This window comes from Pithys albifrons, chromosome 17, assembly GCF_047495875.1.
Source record: "Pithys albifrons albifrons isolate INPA30051 chromosome 17, PitAlb_v1, whole genome shotgun sequence".
Lineage (NCBI taxonomy): Eukaryota > Metazoa > Chordata > Aves > Passeriformes > Thamnophilidae > Pithys > Pithys albifrons.
Genome location: NC_092474.1, coordinates 7071491 through 7083257, shown reverse-complemented (window position 1 = coordinate 7083257; position 11767 = coordinate 7071491). Strand labels below are relative to the sequence as shown.

Sequence of the window (11767 nt, the reverse complement as noted above, 5' to 3'; positions counted from 1 at the left end):
GCTGTTTTATATAAACCCTCCTGGGCCAACCACGCATTTCTTGGGGACAAAAACCATATTAGATCAGCTGGAAAGATGCCACCCCTCTCCCATGGGTGATTGTACCCAAAATGTACCCAAAATAACCCAGCACGTGTTACTGCTCAGCTGACTGTATTTGGTATTTTAAAAAGATAAAGCCAAGTAACTTTTTTTAACAAAAGCTCCTTCAAACACCACCTAAAAATGTCTCTTAACTCAGAGTTCCATTATTTCTGCCCCTACACTGTGTGTGTTAAGAGGTTTTGCTGCTTTGTGTCTGCTGAAGCTGCAGAAACGTTTCCAAGTTCCTGCAGAGGCTCCTGCCCTCCCTTAGGAGTTTTTCTGTGGGATCTTGATTGTCACCTGAAACAAAGGAAGAGAAGAGTCCCAAGTGATGTTGTTTGAGAGCTGACAGGGGGGAGGCAGCAGGAGAGGAGCAGGGAGGGGGAACTGGAGGGCACAGCTCTGCCCCAGTTTGCCCTCAGGCCCCAGGAGGAGGAACTGGAGCTCAGGGAGGAGGGTTGGGAAGGGCCTGGCCATGGACACTCACGTTCTTCACCTCCAGATAGGCCTCCAGGCCGTACTCCCCCAGCTCCCGGCCCTTCCCCGAGGCTTTGTAGCCCCCAAAGGGGGCCTGGGCACCAAACACGTTGTAACAGTTGACCCTGGAAGGGAAACCGAGGGTTAAACAGCAGAAATGCCTCGTGAAGAGCCCTTGGGACAGCCTGGCCTTGGGCACTTCCAGGGATGGGGCAGCCACAGCTGCTCTGCCCACCCTCACAGGGAGGAATTCCTTCCCAGTGTCCCACCTGTCCCTGCCCCCTGGCAGTGGGAAGCCATTCCCTGTGTCCTGCCCCTGCATCCCTTGTCCCCTCTCCAGCTCTCCTGGAGCCCCTTTGGGCACTGGAAGGGGCTCTCAGGTCCCCCTGGGGCTTCTCCAGGTGACCCCCCCAGCGCCCCCAGCCTGGCTCCAGCCCAACACACAGACGGACATTTAAAGGTTCATTGAGATGTGAATACACCCACATGGTGCCCAGTTACTGCTGCAGCTGAGGGGGGACATCACACCCAGTGAGGTGCTTTGGACTCAAAGGAGAAAAATTGGATCCCAAGGAGAGCCAGGGCAAGCCTAATGGGCAGGTGCCAGCAGGGCAGGGGGCTCACCAGACCATGCCAAGGGCAGGGGGGGCTCACCAGACTGTGCCAGGAGCTGTGCCAGGGGGCTCACCAGACCGTGCCAGGGGCAGGGGGGCTCACCAGACCGTGCCAGGAGCTGTGCAGGGGCAGGGGGGGGCTCACCAGACCGTGCCAGGGGCAGGGGGGCTCACCAGACCGTGCCAGGGGCAGGGGGGCTCACCAGACCGTGCCAGGGCCAGGGGGGCTCACCAGACCGTGCCAGCTGTGCAGGGGCAGGGGGGCTCACCAGACCGTGCCAGGGCCAGGGGGGCTCACCAGACCGTGCCAGCAGCTGTGCCAGGGGCAGGGGGGCTCACCAGACCGTGCCAGCAGCTGTGCCAGGGGCAGGGGGGCTCACCAGACCGTGCCAGCAGCTGTGCCAGGGGCAGGGGGGGCTCACCAGACCGTGCCAGGGGCAGGGGGCTCACCAGACCGTGCCAGGGGCAGGGGGGGCTCACCAGACCGTGCCAGGGGCAGGGGGGGCTCACCAGACCGTGCCAGCTGTGCCAGGGGCAGGGGGGCTCACCAGACCGTGCCAGGGGCAGGGGGGCTCACCAGACCGTGCCAGGGGCAGGGGGCTCACCAGACCGTGCCAGCTGTGCCAGGGGCAGGGGGCTCACCAGACCGTGCCAGGGGCAGGGGGCTCACCAGACCGTGCCAGCCCGCAGGCTCTGGGACACGTAGTTGGCCTTGTCCAGGTCCCGTGTGAACACGGCGGCCGCCAGCCCGTACTTGGAGTCGTTGGCTCTCTCAATCACCTCCTCCATGGTTTTGAACTTCAGGATCTGCATGACCGGCCCAAAGATCTGCAAGAAGAGCCAGGCAGAGCATGTGGGGGGGTGGGAGCTGCTCCTGGCGTGGGGCTGGAGCTGGGTAGGGGGGCAGAGGGCACACAGGACAGGAACATCAGGTCCCACCTCCCCTGCTCCAGAGGCTCGGGGTGTGATAACAACTCCAGGAAGAGTTTCACAGTTCAGGGACACCCAGGGTGGGGTTTTTGCATCAGAGGGGACAGAGTGACCAGAAGTGAGAAGGGAAGGGCCAGGAAGGGGCTGCAGGACTCACCTCCTCCCTGGCAATGGTCATGTTGTCCTGCACGTCCCCAAAGACAGTGGGCTGGATGAAGTAGCCCCTGTCTGCAGCAGGGTTGCCACCACACAGCAGTTTGGCTCCTTCACGCTTCCCAGTGCTGATGTAACCCAGGATCTTCTTGAACTGCTCCTCATCCACCTGAGAGCCACAGGGACACACATCAGCTCCTCCTCCGCTGGGGGCAAACAGACCCCTCTCCACACTGCAATTCCTCATCCCACCAGAGCTCCCAGCCAGCTTCAGAGGGAGTGATGGAACTGCCAGCCCCCAGTGGAGCTTTGGGAATCATCAGAGTGGCTAATTAACTTCCCCCCCTTCCCCAGCAAGGAGATAACAGGCCCAGTTCAAAGGAGGTTAATCAAGAGCCTGAAGGATAATTCCATTCTAATCTAGTGACACACAGGACTCAAGAGTGGGACTATTCCATGAGATAACAGCTGAGGGCATGTCCTGCCCTTACCTGAGGCCCCTGCTCAGTCTTGGAGTCGAAGGGGTTTCCAACCACCCTGGCCTTGGCCCTCTCCACACTCCTCTCCACAAACTCGTTGTAAATGTCCTCCTGGACGTAGGTGCGGGACCCGGCGCAGCAGCACTGCCCTTGGTTGAAGAACAGGGCAAAGTGGGCCTGGTCCACTGCCCACTCCACTGAGGGTGGGGACAGGAGAGAAAACACATCAGCAAACAAACCCACCCACAGTCAGGGAGTGACTTCTTAGGAACAACTGTCACAGAGGGGGGGGGGTTCAAAGTTCTGGCAGCACTTTATGTGGTTTGGTAGGGCAGGATTTACACACACAATTCATGGGAGGGTCTATTAAAGCACCCCAGAATAAAGAAAAACATCTGATTACAGCCCTCATTTGAAATTATCAGGTATTAGACACAAGTTATTTTAGATCTGTACAAATTTCCTTCCTTGCTGCCATATAAAAGTACATTTGTTGGTTCAGCAAGACCAAAACTGAGTCTGTACACCAGGACTGTGTAAGGGAGGAGAGGTGTTCTCCAAGGGAAACCAAAAATGGAGCAAAGACTGGGGGAAGAGACTGGAACAACAATGCTGGTGCCTGAACTCCAGAGCACTGGGCAGAAAAGTGAGGGTGCAGCAGAGACAGAGCAGAGACAGAGCAGTACAGAGACAGCAGCTCCAGCAGAGACAGTTCCCTGGGTGAGACCAGCAGAGCTTTCCTTTCCCTCCCCTGCAGCTCTGTCTGCACAAAGCCAGGCCAAAGGCACAGACCAAACATGGCACAGCAGCACTCACTGTCTGCATCAGACATGATGATATTGGGGCTCTTCCCTCCCAGCTCCAGCGTGACCCTCTTCAGGTTACTCTCTGCTGCAGCTTTCTGGATCAGGTGCCCAACCTGCAGAGAGCAGAGCAGGGGCTACAATTAATTCCTCCATCAGCAGAGCCTGGCAGGGCACTGGGCTTGCACCTCAGGCAGCACCAACAATAATCCCCTCACTGCCAGGGCTGTGGCTGCCCAGTTGCACCTGCAGGGAGAAGCAGCTCCAGGGAAACAATGGGAAATATTCCAAAGAACAAAACAAGAATAAAAGAGTCTTATGCAATGCACAAGTAGTGGCACACCCTGGAACCAGCTGTGTTTTTTCAAAGGAAATGTAGAAGGCACCTGCAGTATTTTGTATAGAAAAGGCAAAGCCCTCCAGTGCTTCACAGAGCAAAGGCATTCCAGCAGTGAGAGATTCCCCCCATGCCAAGGGCCAGGTTAAAGTGCTCCCTTACCTCTGTGGAGCCTGTGAAAGCCACTTTGTCAATGTCCATGTGGGAGGAGATGGCAGCCCCTGCAGTGGGCCCATAGCCAGGGATGATGTTCACCACTCCGGGGGGGAATCCAGCCTGGCAGTGCCCGGGAAACAGCAACATTAGTCCTTCCTCAGGGCACTGCTCTGCCAGGGCCCCTCCCACCAGCAACAAGGTGGTCTGCTTCACATTCCCAGTGGGAAATTGAGATTGCTCTGGAGTTTGAATGCTCAGCTTGCAGTAACCAGGACAGCTCCTCTCCCCACCCATATCCCAAGCAGTCTGGAGCTACATATACCCATATATATATATATATATGTACAGAGATATGTATGTTCTTTAGCTAATCACCCTGGAGTTACTTAACAGAACATCAAAGAGTCCTTCCCTAATCAAGATCTACCTCCTCTGCACACACATTTCTAAGGACAAAAGGGGTGGGGTTTTTGCTAAATCAAATGCTAAGAGACCCAGGGTAACCCAGCCTTTCTGCAGGGGACACAGCCCTTCCCTGTTCTGCCACATCTGCACCCCCAGTGTGGCTGACCCCTCCCCTCCCCAGCCTGGCCCTGGCACTCACCTCTTTGATCAGACTGGCCACATAGAGGGCACTCAGCGGGGTTTGCTCTGCCACCTTCATCACCACCACGTTCCCAGTGGCCAGGGCAGGCCCCAGTTTCCACGCCTGCATCAGCAGTGGGAAGTTCCACTGAAAAACAAGGAGGGATTTGCTGCTCTGAACCAGAAAGTTTCTGATTATTCAGGAGCTTCACTCAAACGCACCTATGGGAGCAGCCCTGGAACTGCCCTGAGCTGCTCCTTGATTTTTGCCTCCTTTTCAAGCACTGCAGGAAAACTCCAAAGTGTCAGTGAGGTCTCTCAGTGCCACTGCAAACCCCCACATTTTGGGGATCAATCTTGGCTTTCACTTCAGCCACTGAATGTTTTTTTAGGGCATTTTGCAACCAAGCCTGTTTGTGGTGACCAGGCAGACTGAGAGGGGGGTCTGTGCAGCCCTTGCTCAATGCAAAGATGAGGAACATGCAAATACAGCACCCAAAAATGAGCACCTGGCTGACCCTACACAGACCTGACACTGCCCATGGCTCATGGGACAAGGATGGCTTGGCTGGTGACAAACCACCCTGTTACTGAAAGAGAAGATCACATACAAAAACCTGATTTTTGTCCCTTATTTCCTCATCACACAGAATTCTGGGTTTAATTTTAGGTGGTGGTTTAAACTGAATTGTGGTTCTGAGCCAGGTGACTCCTACAAAAGGGGTTACATCCTTTATAAATTGTTCTAATCAGCAGATACACAGTAATTTTGCTCAGCCCATGACCTGTATTGCAGAGTGAAGTCAGAGCCCTCCCAGGTGGTGCAAGCAGAGCTTTGGTGGCCACAGGCAGGAAGCAGAGCAGAGCTCAGCAACAGATGGTGACTTTTCGTAACACTGAATTCTTGGAGTGCTGCAGAGCTGTTGTTACATTCCACTCACCGGGATGATCTGCCCACACACCCCCACTGGCTCGTGCCTGGTGTAGCAGAAGAAGTCTCCATCCAACGGGATGGTTTTCCCATGGAACTTATCAGACCAGCCTGCAAAATATCTAGACAATAACAATGTTTGGGTCACTGGATTGAAAATAACAAGTTATTGCAACATAACACGAGTCCTGGCAACAGAAAACAAGAGTGACTTCCTGCAGCTCTTTGCTTCCTTCCCTTTTTCAGGCACTTCATGGAACACCCCCCAGTGCAAGTATATCCCAAACGGGATTTTAGGGATGGACAGTAAATACAAATATTCTCTCTCCCACTTTTGCCAGCATAACAAAGTGTGTCACTGCTGTGCTGTAACAGATCACCACCCTTGGTGGGAGTCCTGTGGACCTCAAGAGATGTATAGTCAACAAAAATCTTCTGGGAACTCACAGGAATTGACATTACCAAGGGGCCAGACAAAACCAGCAGTCAGATCCAGACAACCCCTGAGTGGGAGGGACCCGGTGCTGCCCTGCAGAGGTCCCTGTGCCACAGCCAGCACTGGCTGTCACCTCACACCCACCTGAGACACTTCACCACCATGTTCAGGTCCACCAGGTAGGCGATGGCATAGGGTTTGCCGTTGTCCAGAGTCTCCAGCGCCTGCCAAACACAGCAGAGGGGGAAGGGGGAGAGCCGAGTGGTCAGTGTGGGCTGGGTCTGCCCTGCAGGGTGACCCCTGGGCTGGGGCAGCTCCCCGGGGGCAGCTCCCCACCCCGCACCGCCCCGTGCCAGCGGGCACCGCACCCACCGCCAGGTACGCGCGGTCGCGCTCGATGAGGTCGGCCAGGCGGTGCAGCAGCTTGCCCCGCTGGGAAGCGTCCATCCTCCTCCAGGGAGAGCCCAGCTGGAACGCTGCCCGGGCTGCCCGCACGGCCTTGTCCACGTCTGCCTGCGGAGCGGCACGGGGAGAGCGTGAGAACGGAGAGACCAGCACGCAGTCCCCTCAGAACCGCTGCCTGCGCTCCAGGAGGACACACCCTCCGGCCTGATGGGGCCAGGCTGCAGGTTCTCATCCCCAGACTGGCACCAGCACCCTCCGGCCTGATGGGGCCAGGCTGCAGGTTCTCATCCCCAGACTGGCACCAGCACCCTCTGGCCCGATGGGGCCAGGCTGCAGGTTCTCATCCCCAGACTGGCACCAGCACCCTCTGGCCTGATGGTGCCACTCTGGGGGGGAGAACCTGCAGCCTGGACAGCTGCCCCACTGCAGGACACCCATCAGCACATGGCCCACAGCCCCTGGGTGTGCCCAGTAACCACCAGCCCGGACACAACCCTGCGCTGGACCCCACCCAGCCCTCCCACCCAGCCTGCAGCCAGGAGGGAGAGGCAGCAGGAGCTGCAGGGAAGCAGAGGGTGCAACAGCTGGGCAGCCACCACCTCCCACACTCACACTCTGTTAGTTCAGCTCTGGGCAGTGCAAATATCACCAAGTTATTTTTGCAGTCACCTGCTGGGTTAGTATTTGCCTCCTAAAACAAGGCATGGAAGAAGCTCTGGAAGTGCTTTTGACTGAAGGAGTTTTCTCTTGATCAGAGATCTCTGGCCCATCATTTGTCCTGTCAGGGCACTGGTTGGCTTCTGGTTGGTTCTCTGTCCTGGCTTGCTGAAATGGTCTCGCCAGGACAAGCCAGGCTGCCACAGAGAAGCAACAACAAAGGGTTTCCCTCACTCTCCCCTCCCTTGGGGAACTCAGACAAGTTTCCAAACTGTAGGAAGAACCCAAAATTGCTGGGAAACACATGAGCTCTGCCACAGACTCTTAGGAGAGCCTTGCACAAGGCAGGGGATAATTACATAACTATTCCCCCAACAGTTCTTTTCTTAATTTTCTTAATTTTTGAGATTGGGCTCCCAGTGCACCTGTGCAGCAGGAAGGGGCTGTGAGGTGAATCCTGGCCTTCTGTGTCCCCTGCCACCGTGGCAGTGTCACACTGCCAGCACACAGCACCACAGAGGTGTCTGCCTCACCCCTGCCTGCCCCAGGACCGCTCCCAAAGCTCCCAGCTCTGGCTCCACTGCCCTGCTGTTCTCTGTGCCCCTCCCAGCCCTGGCTCAGAGCTGGTGTGGGCAAGTCCAGCTGTTGTCAAGGAAGAACACAGGCAGCACTTGATGTGGTATTTGCATGCACAGCCCTCCTGGAGCTGCCCAGGTGAGAGGGGAGGTGGTGCCTCCTCTGCAGCCCCCCAGGCCCTGCTCACACAGAGGACAAACCCACCTCACCCACACAGCTCTCACCTTGTCGCCCTCAGCCACCTGGCAGATGACTTCTCCCGTGGCTGGGTTGATGGTGGGGAAGGTTTTCTTGCTGACTGCATCGTGCCATTCGTTATTTATGAAAATCTGCAAGGGAAGAGCCAAGCAGAGCTGAGCCTTGGAGCCAGGGAGAGCTTTGATGGCAGCTGAGGAGGCTGCTTAATTAAAAGGGTTTAACTTCACTTCTGTGGGCTCCAAACCTGCACCAGTATGAAGGAGATGTTTTAGCCTAAAAGACACAGCCTCAAGTTACTAACAGAATTCCCAGCTCAGCAGACAGCATTGTGAATTGGGAGCAGTTCCCACCTTGGGAACACACTGCAAGACCTGGAAGTCTGGCTGGAGGTGTGCAGGGACACTGGGAAACTTGGGAGACTGAGCAGTGGGAAAATCTTTAGGCACAGACAGCAGCTGATCTTGTACAGAGCACTAAAGTTTTTGCAGCATTTCTGACAGTCTTAAGAGTCCTTTCCAACCTAAATGCTTCTATTATTTCCCAAATTAAACTATTTCAGGCTCCCTGTGCACTGTTCTGAAACAGCCCCAGGTGCCAGCAGCAGCTTTTCCCCAACTCTTCCTTTCTCTCAAAGGCCGAATTTGGGTTTTTTTCAGGTCCTCAGCAAGAGTGCGAGTGCAAAGATCGCGGGGCTCGCTCAGAACCTGCCGAGCGCTCAGCCAACCACAGCCAGCCTGTTCCCAGCGCCGGGAAGGAGCCGGGAAGGAGCCGAATTCCTTAGGAGCGGAACTGCCTCCCCAGCACCTCTCTCAGGTCACCCCACAGCGCCCGCCCGGAACAAGGTGGGCTCTTCTGCCAGGCAACCAGCAGGAGAACAAGAGGGCACAGGTCAAGCTCTGCCAGGGGAGGTTTGGGTTGGATATCAGGAAGAAATTCTTTACAGAGTGAGTGGTCAGGCATTGGAATGGGTGGATTCTCCATCCCTGGAGGGGTCCAAGATGAGACTGAGTGAGAATCCACCACGTCTTGATCCAACCCCACTCCGTGCCATGGGCTGGTGATCACAGTGGGGTTGGATCAAGGGTTGGACTGATAATCTCAGAGGTCTCTTCCAACCCAACTGATTCCATGACTCTACGACTGAATCTCTGCAGATACCCAGCCCAGCCAGGCCCCTTCCTCAGGGTTTCCCACCTCCCTCTCTCTGAGCTGAGCCCCCGCGGGGACGGGGACAGCGCGCGGGGGTGGCGGGACACGCGTCTATGCCCCGCAGGGAGCGCTCCCACGGGGGGTTCCCGCAGCACAAGAGGCTTCGGGCCCGGATCTCTCCTCCAAGGGGCTGTCCCTGCCCCGCACTCGGGACCCCCGGCCCTACCTTGTTGTAGGCGATGTCGGGGCGCGGGTTGGGCGCTGGGATGGGGGAGGCGGCGGCGGCCGAGAAGGGCGCCCGGAGCTGGGCCGGGCAGAGCCGGGAGCTGCGCACCAGCGTCCGCAACATGCTGAGCTGAGCCGAGCCGAGCTGAGCTGAGCTGGGCCGGGCCGGGGCTGCCCCGCTCCGGCCCGCCCACCTTGGCTCAGCCCCCGGGGCTGGGGCTAGCACGACTCGGCTCCGCCCCCGGGGCTGGGTCTGGCACGGCTCGGCTCGGCTCAGTGCTGTCCACAGCAGCACGAGTAGAACTGACTTGGCGTGACTTGACTCGGATTGAATTGTCTCGATCCAGCTCGGTTTGGGCAGCACAGTCTGGCTCAGCATGGTCCTGTCTGGATCAGTTGGGCTCATCTGGGCTCAGTATGGTCCTGTTTGCATCAGTTTGGCTCAGCACGGTCCTTTTTGGGTCAGTTTGGCTCAGTTGGGCTCAGCACGGTACTGTTTGGATCAGTTTGGCTCAGCACGGTCCTGTTTGGATCAGTTTGGCTCAGCTGGGCTCAGCATGGTCCTGTTTGGGTCAGTTTGGCTCAGCACGGTCCTGTTTGGATCAGTTTGGCTCAGCTGGGCTCAGCACAGGTCAGCACTATCTGGGTCATTTGAGCCCAGCTCAGTTCAGATCAGGCTTGGTTTGGTGCACCAGTGATGCCTCATCGGTGTCCAGCACCCACATTGTCCCTGTCCTGTCCCTGTCCTGTTCCTGTCCCTGTCCTGTCTCTGTCCCTGTCCCTGTCCTGTCCCTGTCCCTACCCAGGGAACATTATGCAGGAAACAATGAGGAAAGAGGCAGAGAGAGAACCAGAACCATCTCTGTCGGCGCTATCAGTTTTGCAGGAAGGTGTTGTGATGAGGAGGGAGGTGACCTGGGCCACAGATGCCACCACAGCCACTGCCACAGGACTCCAAAGCTCCTGTCTGGGGCAGTGACAGAGCCAGCAAAGTCCTTACACAGCAGGGACTCACTCGGTGCATACAAATGAGAGGCTTTGTAAAACTGCTCCCAGCAATGGCTAAAGGCCTTTCTTCCTTGTTTGCTTAAGATGCCTTGTGCAACTCCAGAGTGCAGGTCCCTGCAGGGAGCAGAGGTGTGCCCAAGTTATCAGCACCATCACTGAGGAAGCCACAGACCAAACACATCAAGAGTTTTTAACCTCCAAAGGAAAGCTGTGGTGTTACCCTGTGTCTGACTGCAACTCTGGCTTCCTCAGTGAGGGCTCTAGGAAAGGTGACAGGGATGGCTCTGGTTAATGACAGAGGCCACAAGAATTGTAGAATATGTCAGTTCAGAAAGTTTCACCCACAGTCCTGGGGCTGCTGAAGGTCTTGCTGAAGGTTCCTGCATGTGCAGCTCTCCAGGTGTTTCCCGAGGAGGAACCACAGCCCAGAGGAGCACAATGCCTGCCCAAGGTTATCCAGCAGGACTCGGATTAGGCGTGTGTATCCTGGATCAGCTGAACAGAAATCCTCTTGGGCAGGATCTCCTATCTCATCCCTGTCCCCCCTGAAGGGTGACAGATTCCCTTCCTGCTCCACACAGTGGGCCCTGGGCAGCCCTTTAGGAGGTGGCACTCACCAGGGACACTTGTTCCAGCGTGCCCTCCCTGCTGTTACAGACCTGCACGTGTGAAACCACTCTGGGAGGTGCCAGACAGACCTGTTTGACCTGCAGAGTTGTGCCTGTGTCCCCCCGGGGGAGCGGGTCAGGCTGTGTGTGCACAGAGCACGTCACCGAGCTGACCTCCAGCTCAGGGCTAAGCTGCCCTGTGTGTCCTGGCCATGCCTTCTGCTGACCCCAGAGAGGGACAGGGGTGACACTGAGCACCAGCCCCGTGTTAATGCCCCTCCTGAGCCCCCTCCTCCGCTGGGGCTCGGCAGGCAGACCCCACTGACCCACCGGGATGGCACACCCAGCTCCGAGCCCGCAACGGCCGCCAGGGTGAGCCTGAAATACGGGACGGTGAGAGGAGCAGGATCAGGTGCCTGCAGAAACCACCCCAAGGTCTGGGCTGGGCAGATCCAGGCTCTGCCACGGCTTCCTCCCCCTCCACGGCGCAGCCAAGGGCCCGAGGCCGAGGTGGAATTTCACACCAGTGCCTGGAGAATCCAAAGCTCAGGTTACCAGCTTCCCTATGCCCCATGGTGCTGGTGAAGAGCAGCCAGCAGGGCCACCCCAGGGCTCCTCTGCAGTCCTCCCTGTGCCCCTGAGAGCAGGAGTGTGGTGGTGACACTGGACAGATGGATGTGGCCTTGTGAAAGTGGGCTGTAAGGCTGTGCCCACTCTAAAGGAGTTGGAGAAGAATTCAAAGGGTGCCCATCACTTAATTTTAAATTAACAGGACCTGGAACTACCATGATTGTTCCCACAGTTCTCCCCATGCTCTGGTCTGCATCCTCTGTGATCCCCAAAGAAATCCACTGTAGTCACAGGACTGGAGTCCTCCCAGTTCCTCTCAGCCCCAGGGGCCAGGCACTGCCTCAGCCCAGAGTCTCCCCTGAATCCAGAGACCCTGAGGACTCTCA

The 11767-nt window shown here is 57.0% G+C and overlaps 1 protein-coding gene across 1 annotated transcript; it reads right to left on the bottom strand.

Moving 5' to 3' along the window:
- Positions 1–136: 136 nt before the first annotated feature.
- On the bottom strand, positions 137–9382 carry ALDH2 (aldehyde dehydrogenase 2 family member). The gene is made up of 13 exons (XM_071572431.1): positions 9197–9382; positions 7848–7952; positions 6358–6498; positions 6130–6209; positions 5560–5671; positions 4638–4766; positions 4040–4153; positions 3554–3656; positions 2750–2934; positions 2263–2427; positions 1846–2003; positions 572–686; positions 137–384 (listed from the first exon to the last, which is right to left on the bottom strand). Exons 1-13 carry the CDS (start codon positions 9317–9319, stop codon positions 352–354), a joined length of 1563 nt encoding a protein of 520 aa, XP_071428532.1. The 5' UTR covers positions 9320–9382; the 3' UTR covers positions 137–351.
- Between the last annotated feature and the right edge of the window lie 2385 nt (positions 9383–11767).

What these genes read in the sequence shown, in the direction of transcription:
- ALDH2 (XM_071572431.1), bottom strand. Translation starts at nt 9,319, where the DNA reads ATGTTGCGGACGCTGGTGCGCAGCTCCCGGCTCTGCCCGGCCCAGCTC. An exon ending in TGTGTGGGCAGATCATCCCG is followed by an intron (nt 4,767 to 5,559) that starts GTGAGTGGAATG and finishes CTTGTTTTTCAG; the next exon opens with TGGAACTTCCCACTGCTGAT. An exon ending in CATCATGTCTGATGCAGACA is followed by an intron (nt 2,935 to 3,553) that starts GTGAGTGCTGCT and finishes CCCCACCCTCAG; the next exon opens with TGGAGTGGGCAGTGGACCAG.